At 35.5% G+C, this 19,743-nt stretch overlaps 4 protein-coding genes across 5 annotated transcripts in view; 1 reads left to right on the top strand and 3 right to left on the bottom strand.

Moving 5' to 3' along the window:
* Positions 1–3,717: 3,717 nt before the first annotated feature.
* On the bottom strand, positions 3,718–8,903 carry LOC108558887 (zinc finger protein 236-like). The gene is made up of 16 exons (XM_017915944.1): positions 8,688–8,903; positions 8,559–8,629; positions 8,106–8,502; positions 7,905–8,054; positions 7,661–7,816; positions 7,031–7,609; positions 6,838–6,974; positions 6,407–6,784; positions 6,103–6,340; positions 5,718–6,038; positions 5,165–5,659; positions 4,890–5,114; positions 4,635–4,833; positions 4,376–4,581; positions 3,855–4,321; positions 3,718–3,787 (listed from the first exon to the last, which is right to left on the bottom strand). Exons 1-16 carry the CDS (start codon positions 8,805–8,807, stop codon positions 3,745–3,747), a joined length of 4,182 nt encoding a protein of 1,393 aa, XP_017771433.1. The 5' UTR covers positions 8,808–8,903; the 3' UTR covers positions 3,718–3,744.
* A 79-nt stretch (positions 8,904–8,982) lies between these two features.
* On the top strand, positions 8,983–9,628 carry LOC108558889 (NADH dehydrogenase [ubiquinone] 1 alpha subcomplex subunit 6). Its single transcript, XM_017915946.1, has 3 exons — positions 8,983–9,190; positions 9,245–9,360; positions 9,418–9,628. The coding sequence occupies exons 1-3, from the start codon at positions 9,067–9,069 to the stop codon at positions 9,544–9,546; spliced, it is 369 nt and encodes a 122-aa protein (XP_017771435.1). The 5' UTR covers positions 8,983–9,066; the 3' UTR covers positions 9,547–9,628.
* Positions 9,629–10,470: 842 nt separating this feature from the next.
* LOC108558888 (venom serine carboxypeptidase) lies at positions 10,471–12,000 on the bottom strand. Its single transcript, XM_017915945.1, has one exon. It carries the CDS (start codon positions 11,931–11,933, stop codon positions 10,542–10,544), a length of 1,392 nt encoding a protein of 463 aa, XP_017771434.1. The 5' UTR covers positions 11,934–12,000; the 3' UTR covers positions 10,471–10,541.
* A 5,874-nt stretch (positions 12,001–17,874) lies between these two features.
* LOC108558882 (calcitonin gene-related peptide type 1 receptor) overlaps positions 17,875–19,743 on the bottom strand; it is a gene marked incomplete at its 5' end in the record, with an annotated part of 38,997 nt that continues 37,128 nt past the window's right edge. For both annotated transcript variants that reach the window (XM_017915933.1, XM_017915934.1), the window contains 1 exon segment: positions 17,875–18,568. In XM_017915933.1, coding sequence (XP_017771422.1) covers positions 18,527–18,568 — 42 coding nt within the window.

Genomic DNA, 19,743 nt, shown 5'->3' with positions numbered 1-19,743 from the left:
GTCGTTTCAGTCTGAAGCTCTGAAAATTGATTAAAATCAGAGGCTGCTGCATGCAGAGGCGTGAGGCACTTACCAGGATACGTGACTTCACCGAGGCAAGCAAATTTCTGGATACAACTTTAGGATTATTAGCAAGCAATTAATGCGCACGGAAAATTGATTTTGATCAATGGTTCCACGCGCACACGGAACTACCCTTTTCCCTCCCCACAAGGGATGTTTGATACACCGATGCACACAACTTTTAACTGCGAGAAAGACATAGTAAAAATAATAATAGGCTACCGGAAGAAGCAGGAAACACATATAAAACCACCCACCCTTTTTGCATTATTCGCTTCCCTCGTTTTTGCACTTCGCAATTTCTTTTATTCAGCGGAAAATTCGAGTTCTCCGAAGTCGTTAAGGTAATTCATTGTGCAGTCTAATTGTAATAATACGGGAGGGGGTGGTGGCGTAATTAAGGGGGCGTTATTATCTGGGGACAGGTAACTTGTAATACCTAATAACTTTTAATGTTCTTATATTTGCTCCGCCACATAACATATCTCCCTTGCCGCTCTCTAAACCAACCCCCTCATACCGCATAGCAATTTTATTTATTATAGCGTAATTACCGGGCGCTAATTGACCGTTAAAGTTTTCAGTTCACATGCATTTTTCTCATTTCTCAAACTATTATGATTCTAATTTTTTTTATCTACCTTGTAGACTCTTTTTTTCATCATCATTAACATCCAACATTTTTCACAATCTATTCCATTTGATCGTTTCAAATTTCCATAATTACATAATAATAATACCATAAATTTTATATTATTTTCCAAATGTCAAGGAAATGCTAAAATTGTGAAATGATCAATTATGAAATATAATATAGAAAATAATAAAATATTAATTGATTATTTGAATATTGGTGTATTCATATACAAAGCGTTTTTTTTTTTGTTGTTTGTTTGGTTTTCCTTTTACCCGCCTCTCGGAGCTCTTCATTGTTATGGAAGAGCGTGTTAACAAGGGCAAAGCAGCAAAATAGAGGGTGGTTTTGAAGTTAATACACTTTGCTTTCGGTGTGTCTGACTTTGTGTGTGTGTGTATGCGTGGTGCTTTTTTTCTTCTCTCTTCTTCTTCGCATGCGGCATGCACCCTCCTCACCACTCCAGTTTTCTCTAGCGAGCGGTGGCGGCGGCGGCGGTGGCTTTCGTCAAGTGTGGGGTTAAATCCGTTAGCTTAGGGGTTGGGGGTTGCAAACTCAACAGGTGGCCCATAAAGTAGATATTCGCATATCAACAGCCGACACCGCGATTGATATACTCGACTACACACCACTCACAATCGCACACACACACACACATTCACATATATATATACATAGATGAACATGCACATACTCACACATGCATACGTATACACCCGCATAGACACACCGAGCAAACTACATCCCCAAATTCACTTTAATAATGCATTCATTCACTTCACACCACTTTACCCGATTCTTCTTCATTACCTTTTGCTACGTATAAAAAACGCATTCCCCTCCGATTTACACTCCAGGTTTACTCTTTTATTTTTTTAACACCAGCTTTCCTATTATTTCCTTTCAAATTGTTCATATTTGTTTTCAACAAAGAATTAAATTATAATTTAAAATACTTTTATACATCAATTAATTTCATCATTAAAATGTTCATTTATTTCTTTGTTTCTTTAACAGAAACCACCGAATTCCTAATTTTTTGTTATTGTTGTTGTTGTAACGCTTTTTTTAATTTTCTTATTATGATTAATTATAGGTGTATACTGGTTTGACACATAGCAACAGTGGTGGAAATTCATATGCAAATGAGACATCAACAGGGGTTTAGCTTTCATGGTTCGCGGCTTTAAACTGCCCTCGTCGGTATTAGAGAGCTCACAAATATAATTAGCGCCGAGCACATAAAACCATAAATTCATCATAGATGTTGTTACATTGTAAATGCATAATTTTAAAGCCCCAAAAACGAAGAGGAAATCTTTTCAATTAACCCCAGTTGCATCTAGCATTGCGGAGAATCAGCAGAAAACAATAGTTAAGTTGATTATCGGCGCACTTTATTGGTCGTTTCGGCGCTTTTTAATGCAATTAAATGTTTTATTCGTTAGTTGGTGAGGGATAAAAACAGAAGCAGCAATTAAGCTGATTATTAGAATATTTTATTAGCGTAATGAGAGCGGAGCGTTTCTTCTAACCCTTTCCTTAACTCGTCGTTGCCGTTACATAATTATTATTTTTTTTTCTGCTCTCCTCACTCCACTCAGCGTTTCTTCGAGGCGGCGGAATAGAATATAAATCTGCTAAGGGATGTGTTTATGTGTCCTGTGTATGCGTGCGGGGGGGATTGTTGCACGTGTAATAAATGCGAGACCGGGTTTTGAGTCATAAATAGAAGTAAGTTTACAAGAATTAAGGAAGGGCTCCGATTTCTGGGAGGAAGTAGATATATTGTGATGAGGACGGTGCAAAAGGAGGGCATATATTTAGAAAAACAGCGACGGGAAATGGTCCCGCAGGAAATGTACTGTTGTATGTGTGTGTATGTATATATATTGTATGCACGGATGAAGAGGAGGAGGCGCCGGGTATATAAAAGAAAACGGGGTTCTTTGTAGATGGGTTGGGGGTGGGAAAGTTTCCAATTGCGAAGTTAATTATTGGGCAATATATATATCGGCGGGAGAAACGCTCATTTCTTAATATCCCTGAAACGGGCAATTAATTCGGGGCAAGAAAGAATCTTAATCCGCGCGCGCCCTCGTTATTTGTCCTTGCAAAATAAAGAAGAGAAAAGAGCTGCAGGAATGGAAGAGAAGAGGTGGGAGGAGGAGGAGGAGAAGGACGAGCAGGATGAGGAGGAAGAATAAGAAGAAGGCCCCATTTAGCTATACGACACACTTTGCTACTAAAGCTGTGATTTAAATCTTAGACATTCATGGGGTCATAAATTCCACCCCCCCACATTCGGAGCGCAACATTTTAAAGGGTTTAGATTCGCGTCTAATTTTCTCTCGAACTCTTTCTCTAGCGACCGGCGGGGTTGCGAGGATGCCGGAGGGGTTGAAAACGGATGAAAAAAAAAAACAAGAAGTAGTAGAAGAGGAAGAAGAAAAGGAGGGCACGGAAAATCCTTGGAAAGCTATACCCGTGACTGACGGATCGTGGCAGATGGAAAGCCCACTTCTTGCATACGAATTGGCTACTTTTCCGTGTGTTTGCTTTTGTGTTGCCGGGGATTCAGGAGGGCGGTTTTCTTTCCCGCTCCGGTACCGAGGGGGGTTTTTGCTCTGATATTTATGGTTACTTCCAGGGCACGAGCGATGCGCAACTTCCACGCTTTATGCAGATAAGCTGCTTTAATTGGCGGGAAGAATCCAGATCTCCTCTCTACCCCTTACAACTCTCCTGCAATTCACGTCATTTTTACCTAAATTATCCTCACCTTTTCCACCACCCCCCAGTGAGACACACAAACAACTGTATTCCGTTCCGCTTTTCTTTTAACGCTCTGAAGAACTTTTTCCTTTGCATTTTTAAATAAATCCACCCCAACCCTCACTTTTTTTTTCTGCTTGCACGAGTTAAATTTACCCGAACCGACCGGAAGTGGGGTAAGGATGAGAGGTAAATGTCGGGAAGAATTATGATAAAATATATTTATTTTTAATATTTAAAATGTACATATGTAAAAATAATTAATTAATTAATTAACCTAGACTGGTCACTGAAAACATTATCTTATTATGGATCCTGAAACAAACAAAAAATATATAAATTATTATTACAAAACAGTTCGAAAATATTAATGTAATCTTACCTTTTAAGATGTATTTTAAGGCTGCTTTCTTTGCTGAAACTGTTGTTACATAACGGACACTCTAAGGGTCTAGCGCTATCGTGCATAACCAAATGCTTCTGCAAAAGTTCATCACTGACGAACGCTTTGCTGCATTTGGTGCACTTGAAATTCCCATGCACTAGCCTCTTGTGCTTGGCAAGTCCCGCCTTGGACACGTAATACTTCGAGCAAATGTTGCACTGAAATTTAACGTCGTTGGCCAACGGCTTTGCTGGCATCATGATTTCTTCGTCGTCAGCTTCAATATTTGCAGATGCATGATCCATCACCATTGGTTTTAAGATCAGCTGACCTATACCCAGCTCCGTGGGTAACGTGTAATAACCATTGGTCAGCATTATAGGATTTATCGATAAACCCTCGGTTATTTCCAAATTATCGATTGGTAATTCGTTGGCTACAAGATGATCGGTAGCTTGTTGCAACTACAAATAAATTTAGATTAAAAAAGAACGTAATATTAGAGAGTAGAAGTATACCTCTTGCGTTAAAGGATCAGTAGATTGAACTTCAACAGCGTTAGTGTTACCAATACTTCTCATCTGCTCATCCATGAAGGTTTTCCAAAGTTGCATCTTTCCTGGCGGCTTCTTGTCGTACTTCTCGTGAGCCAACATATGGTTCTTTTTGTGGTGCGACGTTCGGAACATAGCAGGACATAAGTCGCATTTATGTGGTTTAATATCTACAATGTTTTCAATTCATAAAATACCCATAGAAATATTAACATATACCTACCTAAATGGATGTAGCTATGCGATTTTAAACTCGATTTGCAACTGAAATAAGTATTGCATACATGGCACTTGAAGTCTTTGCTGTTCATCGAGCTGTGCGTTCTGTAATGAGAATTCAGCGTCGAATTAAGTGTGAAGCTCTTATCACACAGGTTGCATTTGAAAGGTTTCTCTCCAGTGTGTGTACGAATATGCCTTGCCTTAAAAAGAATCAAATTATGTAAACACTCGCATTCCCATTAGCAGTAACACTTACCAAATCCGAAGGTTTCTTAAATTTCTTCGAACAATAATTGCAAGTAGTATCCACCTGCACCTTATGATGACCAGATGAGTGCCGAACAAGAGATATTTTACTTTGAAACGATTTCTCGCAGTATTGACACTTAAAACTTTGCTCCGCTGGTTTCTCTTCAGTTTCCTCAACAACATTTTCGATTATTTCTTCGGTAATCTCCTGAGGTTCCTGCATAACTTCTTCCTACAAATAATCAAATTGCTACTTTTCATATTCTTTTTTATTTTTGTTACCTTAAAAAACGCTTGTTGCTCGTTCAATACTTCCACCGGAATTGTCTCAGTGATCGTGTCGAATTGCGTGCAATTGTGTTTATTCAAATCCTCAAGACTTTCGAAAGTCTCCTTACAAATCAAGCACACGTTCTGAGTGCCTTCTTCAGAAGTCTGCTTTGCATTATCCATTAGACTAATATTGATCAAGTCACCAGAAGCGAAATTCAAACTGAATAGATTCAAATCTGTTGGTTTCTGCTCATTGCTGAAGATTATCAAGCTATCTCCACCCAATGTAGTCGCCTTTTGCGTCAACCGATTCATATCAAATTCGTAATTCTCCACTGCGTACAATATCTGGTTGTTGTTCTTCGCGTTCAAATCTTTACTACCGTTCAAATCCAACAGATCATTAGCATTGTACATCAAGTTGCCAAAATTCGAGCTATCATCCAGAGAATAAAGCATACTTGTTTCAGGTAATTCCGATATAGGTAAGAGTGGATCCGTCGTCTAAATACAAATTGAATTAATTAATATTAACAATATTTTTGGATTAATTTCAACGTACATCTACCATATTGGTATCATTGAACAGCTGCAAATCTCTAGGACAAATGTTGATGGTGGAATAGTTCTGCTGTAACGCCAATTCTAAATTTTCTGTAGTTGCTGGATCTTCCTTGTTCTCCATGAGTGCTTCCATCGGATTGAAGTTTTCAACGGCATCTTGTATATCTCTAAATTCATCAACTGGTGGTAAAGAAGGATCAATAGTAAGAGTTGGTGGTGTCGGCTCTTCAGTAGTTTCCCCCAGTGCTCCTTGAAGGACTTCTTCCAAATCCATGATCTGCTCTTTATTCAAGCCGATATTATCCGAATCTGTCATTAGCTAAGATTAACATAATAGAAAATGTATACAAATTGACTAATTGGGGATAAAATATTGTTATTACCGAATCTTTAACATCTCTTTTATGGATAAGTTTGATGTGTTTCCTGCAAAACTGCACTTGCTTGAACCGTTTCTTGCAGTATGGGCAGATGTACGGTTTAGTAGTTGTGTGTATCTGCATGTGTCTCTTCAAAATGGGATTCGTGTAGAACTTCTTCTTGCATTGCTTACACTCATAATTCTTGATGTTGAGATGATAGTTTCTGTGCTCTTTTAAAGCATATTGAGTATTGAACATTCTGACGAAATACATAAAAAGAAACGTAATAATCTTAAGTTGTAATTATGGTAAACTGTAATCTTACTTGGCGCATATATCACATTGAAATTCTTTGTTGCCAGTGTGTGTAATCATGTGCCTCTTGAGATGCACCGACCTGAGGAAAGCGGCATTACATAAATGGCATTTGTAAGGTCTGTTTTTATATTGTTCCATAGTTGCGTAAGGCACCTTCGGTCTAGGTGCGGCTACAGTGAAGACTCCATTTTCCGTCTCAACCATAGGCTGTTTCATGACTATACAATCCTCTAATCGTATTTCCTTGTTAGCCGTTTCCACCACGTCGGGAACCTCATGAATGATCATATGCTCCTCTGCACTGTCCATAGTCGGAAAGCTTTTATCGCAAACAGAGCATTTAAAGCAATCAACTTTTTTAGCAATCGCATTCTTATCGTGCTTCCTGAAAGATAAACAATAGTTATATTGCGAGAAATCTGAAAAAATTGCACATACTTTAAATGCACGTTCAAATTTCTGATCGAGTTGAACTTCTTGTTGCAAATCACGCAATCCAATTGGAATTGCATGTGAGTGTTCTGGTGATTCTTCAGAGTGGATTTCTGAGCGAAAGTTTGGTCGCATTCCGTGCACTGCAATATTATCCGAATTTAAACAACATCTCTACTAAACTATGTACTTGAAGTACCTTAAACGGCTTTTCTCGAGTGTGTATTCGTATGTGCCTAATGAGATCCGAAGGCTTCTTAAACTCCTTGCTACAATGCGAACAAATATACCATCTGTGATCCCCGTACTTTCGATGTTTTATCAAGTATCTTCGAACGTTCCCATCGATGCTGGTGTCTGCGATTTTTATGTAAGATTCACCGGTTACAATAGGATCGCCAACTTTTGGTACTTCCTTAGGAACTTCCTTCGGCGGTTCTTTCACCTCCTCTGCCATCTTATGAGGAGCACTTTGCTGATCCAGCAACTTCAATTGGTCTATAATCACAGAAATGTTGTTCTCTCCAGAATGTACCTTGGTTACGTGCCCGTTCAAAGATGAAACTTTTTTAAAGATGCACGTACAATGGGTGCATTTGTACACTTTCTCACCAGGCGCGCCTGCTGTATGAGTTTTCTCCAAATGCACGCGAAGATTTCCTCTTTGCGAAAATTTGGCCGAACAAAACATACATTCAAATGGCTTGTGTCCTTTGTGTTTATTCAAGTGGATTTGCAATGTTCCGTTTTGATTGAAGCCACGATTACAAATTTCACACTAAAACAAATTCCATTAAAATTACTCAAAAAAAAAAAACAATCTGATTACTTTAAAAGGTTTCTCTCCAGTATGAATTCTTCGATGACGTTCTAACAAACAGATCTTTGGAAAGGATTTCTCACAATGCTCGCATTTATGAGGATGATTTTTATTAGTATTCACATTACGTCTCTTTATTTTCTTTAGCCCATTCATTCTTCGCGCCTGAAACGAAAACATTGAAAATTACTACTTTAATTTAGTACAAATTTAATCCAATTCAATGAATTAGATAATATAATTATTAAATTACCTTTATATGTAATGTAACATGTTCTTTATACTCATCAGCATTGTTAAACAAGTAGCTGCAAAATGAACAAACATAGGGTAAATCATCAGATTTGACTTCCTTAACATCACCCTTATGGACTTTCGTCATCATATGATTATTTAAATCATCCTGAAATAAAATCAATCAATAACACTTAATCAATCTATTAAACACCTTCACCTCTTTATCAAATTCTAATAGACATTCATTACAATTAAAAGTTTCTTCTATTTGATGTGTATGTAGATGCGCTTTCAAACTGGCAAGCCTTTGAAATTTCCTATCGCAGAGTGGACAACTCGGTGGACCTTTGTTGTGCAAGGCCATGTGTATCTTGTAATTATCTTCAATGTTGTAGCTTTCACTGCATTGATCACACTTGAACTTCTTCATGTTCCTGTGCTCCTGCATGTGAACCCTATACTGGGTGACTTTGGAGAAGGTCTTCTCGCATATAGAACATTGAATTGGATCCTTCTTCTTAAGACTAGATTTTTTCATTTGCTGTGACTTGGGCTTCAAATATCTCACTTCAGTTGCATGTTTGTTACTGGTATTATTCTGCTTTGCTTCATTACTAAAACAAATCATTAAATCAATCATCATACTAACATACTTGAATATAGTATTCACCTGGTTATATTATTGTTCTCCTGATTTATTGGGACGTCTAAGTTTTCAGTAGCAACATTCTGGTTCAAAATCTGTTTTGAAAAGTATCATTATTTAGATTGCATAGATGGTTTAGTGTTAGATACAAACCTGAATCGATTCATGCCCCATTGGTTTTAGGACTACATTCTGAGGTACCTGGAAATTACTGCTCTCAGGACACTCTATCAGCTCCTCCCAGGGTATTGTAATATAGCTTATTGGAAACATGTTAAATGCAATATTTGAATTAACTGCTTAAATTCTCACATCATAACAACTTTTTATTGCAGGTTATATTAACTTTGACATGTTATGACTTTACACGACATTCCATCGGCCTTCCATGACGTTTAATGGTTTTTTATGTAGGCAACTAAATGTACTTCTGTGCATATTGCATACAGCAGAAATCTTCCTTCGCCAACAGTTGACAGGTTTCATTTGTTCGTAGCCTCAGCTACTTGATTTTCATAGTTTGTTCTTAAAAATGGCCCAGCAAGCTGTTAAGACTTTGAGGCAAGTCAAGCCTCTTCTATCGTTGGATCAGGGACAAGCCAGAAGCAGGGTTCTGAATCTGTACAAGGCCTGGTACAGGCAGCTCCCTTACATAGGTAACCTAACCTCTCTTTTACATAACAACCCAAATAATCATAGTACAATTACAGTTCACAAATACGATATCCCGAAGTCCATCGGTGATTGCAAGAACAAGCTGAGGGAGGAATTCTTGAAGCACAAAGACTTAACTGATGTCAGGGTCATTGATATGTTGGTCATCAAAGTGAGTTCAATGAACATATTCAAATAGACATTATCACAATTGTTTACTATATTTTAGGGACAAATGGAATTGAAGGAAACTGTGAACATTTGGAAGCAGAAGGGACATATCATGACCTTCTTCAAAGACACAGAGGAACCCAAACCCACAGATTTCCTATCGAAATTCCTTACCAACACAAACTAAAAGTTTGCAATAGGAAATTCTATAGTCAGTTGATGTAAATAAGAATAAACAGATGTAAGAATAATAAAAAAAAAACAAATCAGGTTATTTAAGCTTTCAGTTTTCACTGTCAGTTTCTTCTAAATTTTTTGTTGTTTAAATTATGAGTAAAAATGTTGAGAAAAAAGTGGCTCCAATTATCTTTCAGAGAATAACAAACGGTTTTCGCATCGAGTATTGTCAACGTCAACATTACGAGTCTGTATTTGATTTAATTAAAACATATTACTTCGCTAATGATGTCTTATGTAAAAGCACAAAGTTGCTTGAGGATGAAGCCTCAGTGAAATCTTTCTTGGATAGCGTTCATTATATTTTGCAGAAGAAAACGTCGTTGGTTTTATTGAATGAAAGTAACGGTGATGAAGTTGTAGGAGTCCTGTTGTTAACGATCATTGAGAAGATTGATTTCGGACGAGTCTTCAGTAAAATAAACAAGAATGCTGGAGCTGCGCATGAGAAATGCAACGATTTGGATGTGGCTTTGAATAAAAAGATCGATATTTACGATGAATTTCAGTGCGAGACTTTCTTGAGGATATTTCTCACTTGTATTAAGACCGAACACAGAGGAAGGTTGATGGGAAATTATCTTTTCAGAGCTGCTTTCGATTTGGCTAAACTACTGAAGATTCCAATAATATGCGGCGTTTTCAGTAATACTAAGATGCAGAAAATCGCCGCCAGAATGGAATTTAAAACGAAGCACGAAATATTCTATAAAGACTGGTTGGATAACAATGAGAACTGTATATTTCCTAACGTGATGTTCGGTAATCATTCTTGTGCGTTAATGATTTGGGAGCTTCCCAAAGAAGTTGTAGTTGTTGAGGAACCTGAAGTAAAAGAGGCTACTGGTAAAGGGAAGAAAAAGAAAGGCAAGGATAAGAAAAAGAAATCGAAAAAATGATTTATTGTGGAGAAAAATAGAAATAATAAAACTTTACACTATGTTTTTAGTAAAGCTTCTTTTTGTGGGTGAATCTGGTTATTAAATCGAACGCCCAGAGCGGTTGATCAGTAGGCACCATGTGACCGGCGTTTCTAACCAAGACTTCCGTTAAATTACCGGCATGTTTAACGTAACCAGCAATGTCTCCGTTAACTTTCCAGATGTAACGTTTAGCTGTTTTGTATTCTTCAGCGGCGCTGAAATCCAAGTTGTTTAGATAATTGATTGTTAATGGATAAGCTACAATTATATCCAATTGCCCATTGTAGATTAATACAGGGTAGTGTGAAAGCAATTCACTGATCCAAGGTGCAACTGATTGCATCACATCCTCCATAAGATTAACTTCAACTTCTTGACCAATTCCATTGAAAGGGATGTTTCCAACATGCAAAGCTTTTCTCACTGCAGTGCTTTGAATGAACTTTCCCATGTATTCTATATCCTTTGATAAATCCTCAGCAACAAGATAGTTGAAGTAATTTTCAAAGCCTGTAGCGTTTTTGAATATAGATGTGTGATTATTCAAATCACCATTGAGAAGGTTATCAAACAATTGGAAAGCCTCAACCCATTGTTTGTTCTGAATATACTCAACACCTTGCTTTTCATAGCTCTTGACTGTTTTCTTCATGTTATCATCGATTAATCCCAGTTGGTACAGATAGTCTGAATACTTGAGTTGGTGCTCAGGATCAGATAAACCATTTCCAATGCTCAAGCCCTTCAAGTTGATTTTCAATTTGGCGCTGGGGTTGTTCTTGTAGATAGTGTATCCAATGGCTGGTACATATTTCCCAGCATAAGATTCACCAGCTATGTAGAAGTCGTTGTTCTGGAGAGATGGGAACATCGTGAAGAATTGCGTCAAAGTGGAGTATAAATCTCTTCCCACATCGGATTCGTTCTTCGCGTATCCGTTTTTGGTGAAGCTGTATCCGGTACCGACTGGGTTATCGATAAATATTAAATGGTGATTCATGCTCCAGGTGAATTTCCGCAGTTCGATCCCATTCTTTGTCGCTTTGAATGGTCCGTTTTCCGTGAAGAGACCAATTAGCGATGTTGCACCTGGTCCTCCTTGAAGCCAGAGGACGACCGGTGATGTTTTCGCTGCGTATTTCGCTGGGAAATACCATAAGAATTGATTCGAACCCTTAGCTTTGTTGACGGTGTAATAACCGGCGTAACTTTGGACGCCTTTGAATCCAGGAAATTGGACTTTGGCACGGTCCTGTGCCTCTTTCACTTTTCCTTGTTCAATCAATGGTGTTAAGAATAGGGGATCACCAGCATCTCCGTCGCTCTCCTCCGTTGCGATTCTTCGGTATACGTTCATGAAACTTTCCACATTGTATATTAAAGCAAACAATAACAACAACACCGTCGGCTTCATGATGACTTTACACAAATCCGCACTTGCCTGCACTTAGAGCTGGACTGGTCATCTATGCCTCCGGTCCGTTTTATATACTTCTCGAAGCCCTTGCGGCCAATAATGTAGTTAAATAAGTATCAGTTTCCTTCCAAATACATTACATTTGTTTAGTATAATAACTTCCGTTTGTTTATTTTAACAAAACTAAACTTTCTTTGATATCCAATTACTGTACACGAAAAATTTCTTAACAACAAACTTAATAATTATTAAACTATTGTTACAAACCACAAGTTATACGTACAAACATGACATTGATAGCACAATTTCATTCAGTTATTTCAATACGTAACCATGACAATATTTATTATTAACTTAAGTAAAATTATTAACAAATAATGCATATTATTTTTGCATCTTTGTAACGAAAGTTCGTAAGTAATTTCCTTGAAACTATGATTTCTTTTTACCTACAAAATTTCTTTTCTATTTTTCCTTTTACTGCTATACTTAGAACTTTTACAATACAAACATCTGCCTTGTAATTACGAAGAACTTCTAAGCCTAATACAAAAATGGTATTTGGAAACTGCGAAGGTTTGCAATTTCAAGGAATTTACTATTATACTCCAAGTTACTAAAATCGTATTCAGGATCTGATTATAAAAGTCCATTTTATTTATACATAAGTTTAAAACTCTATAGTTAATATTCGTACGACTTCCACTCGTGCAGAAAATTGATTGAATATATTAGATTGTATATTGAAGAATTTGAAAAAAAAATCAAATATTTCGAAATCCTTCGATAAATATAATAGAATTATCATGTATAAATTCATAATTTAGCTAACATCATTAAGTCTATACTTCTGATGTGTAACAGCTTTGTAATATGTTTGTATTTGATCTAGTTAAATGCACTGAACCTATATTTTTGATAATTATTATTCAACAAAATTTCGATGAGATTAAAGAAATCGACGATTACAGATATCAAAATATTCCATTGACCCAGAGACGGTTTACACTCTGATAGTATCATTGATTTTACATAATTGTGCGTATACTCACACAATCAATCAAAAAATAAACTTTTTCTTCGGCCTGTCCAAACGCGTAAAAAAATTGCCCCGTTATGTAATATACCTACAATGCTTTCATTTATAATGCGACCGGATTTTAGAAATAACGAAGAACGTAATCAGATTATGATTGATCGATTATATATTGTTTTCGAGTATAATCTTGAGAATTAATCAATGAATTTTACAGATTTCAAATCAAGATTAATGAAGTATAGTTATGATTTTTATTATTAATTTATGTTTTAATGATGAAATCTGAATTTTAGTTACTTCATATAATTTTTAGTAAAGAGATGTAGTGTAAAAGGGTTTCCATAAAAACAAGAAGAAAAAAGTTGGATTATGTAAGTAGTTTGTGTAACACGACTATTTTCATTAATTGGAAATATCTATGCTATACCATCTTTTTTCAATGTTATTTATGAAGATTGTTGTAAGTAATTTATTGATAGGAAGATTTTCTTTGAGAAAAAAAAAACGTAACTTTGTCAAAAAGACAATAGATTCTTTACGCTCGTTTTAATACATTTTTAATTGATTCCTGATGCAGAAAGCCATTTTAATTACCAGATCCTGACAAATATTGACGCCGGGAAATTGTGCTTAAATTAATTGAGTTTACCTAACGATTCAATTTTTCTCTTTCTTTCGCGCTCGGTAATTTACAGAAGAACTTCCTTTTTCTCTCTCTCTCTCTCATCCACATTATCCAATTTCTCATTTTCTTCATGTTTTTCTTTCTCTCTCTCTCTCTCTCTTACTCCTCCCAGAAGATTTCTTTGGCTGCAATCTCACTGGGAAATATGCGTAATCGAAGTGAACGTTTCCGGCGCATTAACTTCATTCCTCCGTTTTGTTCCGTTTTTCCCTCCATTTAATGGGAAAGAAATTACGCTTTTCTCAAATCGCAGATGAACATCCACCGTCGCGTGCCCGGAAAATAAAAACGCTTTTCTTTCGCACATCCTCAAAGACGTTTCTTTTCCCTGAAGAAAAAAAAACAGTGCAGGATCGTTTCAGCACGTACTAATTCGATTTTGCGCATCTCTCTAGGATGGAGAAATTGCATCAAAGGCTTCAAATTAAGATGTACTAATTCTGGTTTTGGAGGAGTTCCACGAAGAAAATGACGTTATCCTGGCGGAAATTAACTCAGTATCAAGCGTATTCTGTGCATCAGCCCAGAACCAATTAGGGATTTATAAACTCCAACTTTTGGCCAGAATTCGAAGCTTTCAATACCAATATCAAATGGGTAATTGCTTGTATAACTTTTCTTCATTCCCTATCTCTTTCTGAATTTAAATTGGAGCTCTTTTTTTTATAGATTCGTGGATACAGATGGATTTTAGGTGGGTTTTTTGGAACTAATTCCTAGAGCCATTATCGAATATTTAAAGCTGAAAGTCTCAACTTTTCAATGAGTCCACTGGTAGCTTTCTGCTGTCATCCGTTCGTCTGCTATGATCTGTCAAAAATGACGTTGTTGAAAAGAAGCATCCTGACGTTTTCATTACATAATTCAACAATAATCATATGCTAAAATGTGATTTACTCTATCAGAAATTACGATTTTTCTTGCTAATTAAATTGTATTAGTTTTTTTTTTCTACTTGGGAAACTTTCAATGATTGTTCAATTGTTGAAATTAATAAATTTTTAATTGGAAGGAATAAGGGAAAGAGGGTAAAATTGAAATTATACTTAATTAAAGGAATTGAAGCGCTGATTTAAGGGGCGCGATTAGTTCGAAGCTTACGTAATTAAATTTATCTCTATTTCCTCTTTTTTTTGCACTCTCCTTAATAATTTAATTAAAGTTCTTTCGCTGTTTCCCAGTAGGCCTTGTAATCCAATTTCTTCCTCCTAATTGACAGATGTCTTTGCATCAAATTTAAACCGTTCCTTCATTAGCATTCCAATGGCTGTCAATTAAGAAGATTGGACAAAGGGGGCTGTGTACACCCTTAAAACAAAGAAGTTGTAATACGATGTACTTCTTCTGTTTTTTTTTCAAAGTATTGAAAAATTTGCGAAAATATTGCTAATTTCTGCATATTCACAATTTTCATTTTTTTTAATTTATTTATTAAGTAAGTATAGAATATAGAAGATAATTAGTTCTGTATTTAGGTTTAAAGAGATGATTTGTAGAGAGTAGAAGAGATGGAAAAAAAAGTACATTTTGTGAAGGTCAATATGAAAACTCATTAAAACTTTGATGTTATTTTAGGAGGAATCATCAGCTGCAGAAGTTCACTTACAAGACTTAAATATATTCTGCAAAATGAGTTAATTTTTATGGAGTATGCAGCAGAAGAACAGAAAGTTATTTATGCGTCTTTAACCAATGTATAAATCTCTCAAGAGTCTGTTTACTATTGGAGACGTGTCCTCGTCGAGGAGGAAAACAGACCTTTTAATGGAAAAGTCAAGAAGATGGTCGTCGGACCTAGTGTTTGAATGATGTAGTGTGCGTTTACTTTGCACGGTTCACTGATCCGCACCGAAATCTTAATTGGAATCCTCAGCGACATCACGTAACCAGCATCGCGAAGCGATGCGCAGTTTCGTAATGAGAACATCTAGGGACAACAGTGAAAGAAAGTATGCAAACAAAAATATAATAATGACAGATATTCGATTCGTCGAAGGGCGTACGGGTAAATAGGCCGTATTCGTATTCCCATCGAACGGAACCGGAAGACGTGCCAGAAACGAGGTGGAAGAGAATCCTCACACGCATGTTTGAGCTGCTTTAAATTCAATCCACCCTCGAAATCATTCCTTATATTTGTTAATAAATATGGGGACGGGATTCGCCTTCAATATTTTTTTCTCCCTCGTTTCTTCGGTGAATGCTTCTATTTTTAAATCGATAAATATTTGAACTGAAAATAGGGTTTTCAGAGCTGAAATATATATAACATAAATCCTATGGTAGCAAAGCAAAAAAAAATTTTTTTTTCAAACATACTTTTATGAAAATTATTAAAAGTGAATATAAAATTTGTGTTAAATTATTGTGTTTTTAATACACTTACCTTTCTTATAACATTAATGATAATTAGTATAAAAATAATTATGATTGAGTTTGCATGAATGTAGCCTATTAAGGTAATAAGAAATTCCCAAAGCGCAATGTATGCAAGTTTTCATAATAATCCACATGATGGATTACGTAAAAAAAAAAACTGATGTGCGATAGAAATCGTAATGCTCTCAAAGTTTAACGACGCGCATAAACTTAAGAATACGATACGCGAATATTCTTGTATAATCACGGTTTATGACTGCAACAGCTGCCAATGTCAATGGTTATTATTAGCACAGTAAAAACACGCTTCACCCGCGTCGGTTATTTTAGAATAACAATTGTTTCGAATTGAAGAAAATGTACGCGAAACGTTATTATTTTTAGGGCGAAATTAAATTGAGTGCATGAAAGTAGAAATGTTTACGTTTCATTTTGTATTTTCATTTGACGATTTATTTTGCAAAAGATGAGAAACTGCGTAAATTACGCAATATTATGGTAAATCTTGCAAAAGCCGGAACTCTGCATAATTCAAACGGTATTTACCTGTACCATATTTATATGGTTTGGGATTATTCAGTGTGGTTTTCGAACAGGAAGCCGGAAGTTTGCGGATTACGCGCTAATTGAAGTCTCCTTTATTCCATTTACAGTTATTACACATTCATTTCGTACACTTCATCTAAACGTAGATACTATACACGTCATATGATTACATAAACTTATTTATAAATATTTACATGTACAATATCATTGTGCATCTAAATTTTATTTTCCATTGATATCATGTGATATTTGTTGTTTTTCTCTAAAAGGTATTGAGAAAACTGCGCCGTTGTTTTTCCATCCTCAGGCAGAAAGGTTTAATAACGGTTAGGAAGAGTAGCCAATAAGAGAAGTGATTTTCGGGGGGCGCTGGTGGTTTGGGAAATTGGAATGGAAAAGGAAAGGAAAACAATGCCCGTTTTCCAAGATCCGAGATACGAGTTTGAAGGATCAAAGCGTACATCTGTTTGTGCACAATAAACATTTATCGAAGAGATTCTTCTCGATTTCACCTTACTCCAAAAAACGTTTACACGTAATCTCTACAAGATTATTACAATATTAACAAATAACTACAATCATCAAAGAAACTTTCCCAAAAACAAGAAAACTATTTCTGAAAAACATAACGCTTTACAATATTACAAAAATATAGATTACATTCCTATACACCATTATTGTTTTACTGATATAATACAAATTAGTTAACTTTAAGTATAATTTTGTTAATTAACTTAAGATCTGTTAATCTAATTACATCATTGTTATCACATAAATAGTTCCAGGTTATCTTAGATTGTTCCAAGTTAAATTAACGTTTCTTAAACTTAACTTCAGGTCCAGTGAGATCATGGTTTACTCATTTAGTTTAAAATAAATTTCGTTCAACTAATATATTTAGTATTTTTTTTGTGGTTAGTAGTAGATTTAGTTTTTAATTTTATTTCATTTACAAATTAAATTTTGCTAATAAAAATACATCTTAAAGCATCCATTATTATTATTTTTTATATCACTATATAGACATTGAGCTAAAAAATCTTGCACATTAAACTTATCTGTAAATTTAATTTAGATTTTAACCTAAATCTCAATATTATCAACTAATTAATTTACACCAATTTCACAATTGAATACGTCTATTTTTAAGCAGATTTGATAAAAAAAAATATCTGTTAATTTCGTGAAATTATATAAAGCATTTCATTGTTTAATATTTGCACCGTAATTAACGAAATATTACATAAAAATGACAATCTATCAATTTTATATTTGAATATTTAGGGCTGGATGAGAGTTTAAGTATATAGCTTCTAAAAATATGATTCTCCATGGTTACGATTTTAATAATATATTAGATGTGATATAAAATAGTTTGCTTTGTAATTACTATTGCCTAATTATTTGCTAGATTATTTACAAATTTTGTATAGTAGTTAAGCTCAAGCATCTAAGAGAAGGTCAGTAATGAAAGAATTGTGGGGCTGCTTAATAAATTCTTATGGATGCAGATGACAGGAGGCAAAAACATGATTAAATGACAAAGGGCGAGGCGTGAACATTGGATGCGAAGGAATAAATTGGGCCTGCAGATCGGTAAAGGGAGGAAATGGAATAAGCGAAAAAAGGATTGATGATGTGCCAGAGAGATGTAAATTTAAATAACATGTTTAGTCCCCAAAGCTCTCAAGACGATTTCCTTCTCATCCCTTCTTCGTGTTTATATATATATTTTTACTTCATCCCCCAAACACCTCTCCCAATCTAATTCCATCAACCCTTCGGAATTCCGGGTAATATTTACAAAGGGTTTTCGATCTATACGCACTGAGCCGTTGTCTGTTGAGCCGAAGCCGCCGCATTGCTGGTCGTCCTCACCAACATCGTGGATGACCTCCTAGACTGTATCCACTGCGAAGCCCTGCGACCTATGGCTCCTAGTCATATCTTCTCCTCGCCGTTTGGGTACGACGATCGGACAAACTGGAAAATAAAGGAATCAATCAGAGGAGCGCAATTAATGGACAAAGTTCTTCAGGTCCAAAAATAACGCACGGTAGACCGCAGAGAGAGAGAGTGAGGTCTGGACGAAGGGCTGAAAGCTTTCCGTTTGCGGTCACGCTTTTGTTCAAGTGTGTGCGTTCGTTAACAAAATTCGTGTGAAACTTTCCACGACTAATGAATGGAAAGTGGAAAATCCCCTGAAACTTAATTCAATCGCAAAACTAAATAACGAATTTTCGGTTTCCCTAGTTTATAGACCGCATTTATGGTTTTTGTAATACGTTCATTATATTTTTAAATAATATTTAATTAGAAGAAAAAGTAATAGTTTGCGATCTAGTTTTTTAACATTTGACCTATAAGAATGAAGAAAATACACAATTATATAAACTTAATGAGTATGTAATTTTTTATACCAAAAATATAGAAATCACCTATCTAAATACCATTGTTGCTTAACTTTCTTAATGATACTTTACCTGTTTAAAAATAATCGTACAATTAATAAACCTAAATTGTTAATGTTATAATGAATTAATTTAATTAGTGAAACAAGTATATCCATTTAGTGCAATTTAATTAAGTCCAAGTGATAAAGTTCCGGTCGTTACATCCTCCCTTCTCCCATACAAACAAACACATTCACTCCTGGAATTAGTGGGAAAGCATATCATAACAAAACTAAGGAGTTTTGTTTTGCCAATCCCCATCATCTCACGCACAGTTTCCTCGGCGTCGTTTCATCCACAATTCAGATCTTTCGACCTAAATTGTTCTTGCTATCATTTCTTTCCATCCAACAAAATACCTACTGTCTTCCTCATTCAATCTTATCTCCCACAAAAAAAAAATATATATTTCGCAAAAGAACAGAAAAATAAGGGTACACATAAAATATAACTTTATTTAAGAAATTCCATGATTGCAAATAATCTTCCAGCACACGCGAACTGCACATTTCGTGGTAATTGCAGTAATTACCACTCGGAAGAAAACAAAAGAAACGCGAGTTTCGCATCCTGAGTACAACAACGTTCATATGATTTATTGATCCAAAATAATAAAAAAAATAAATAAATTAAAATATAAGTGTTCTACTTAAATTAATAAATTAATGTACATAAAATTTGACAAAAGTAAAATTAGTGTGATTA

The sequence above is a fragment of the Nicrophorus vespilloides genome, unplaced genomic scaffold (assembly GCF_001412225.1).
Source record: "Nicrophorus vespilloides isolate i.1.1-1 unplaced genomic scaffold, Nicve_v1.0, whole genome shotgun sequence".
NCBI classification, from domain to species: Eukaryota; Metazoa; Arthropoda; class Insecta; order Coleoptera; family Silphidae; genus Nicrophorus; species Nicrophorus vespilloides.
Note: the sequence above shows the minus strand (reverse complement) of the source record. Positions and strands in the feature narration are given on the sequence as shown.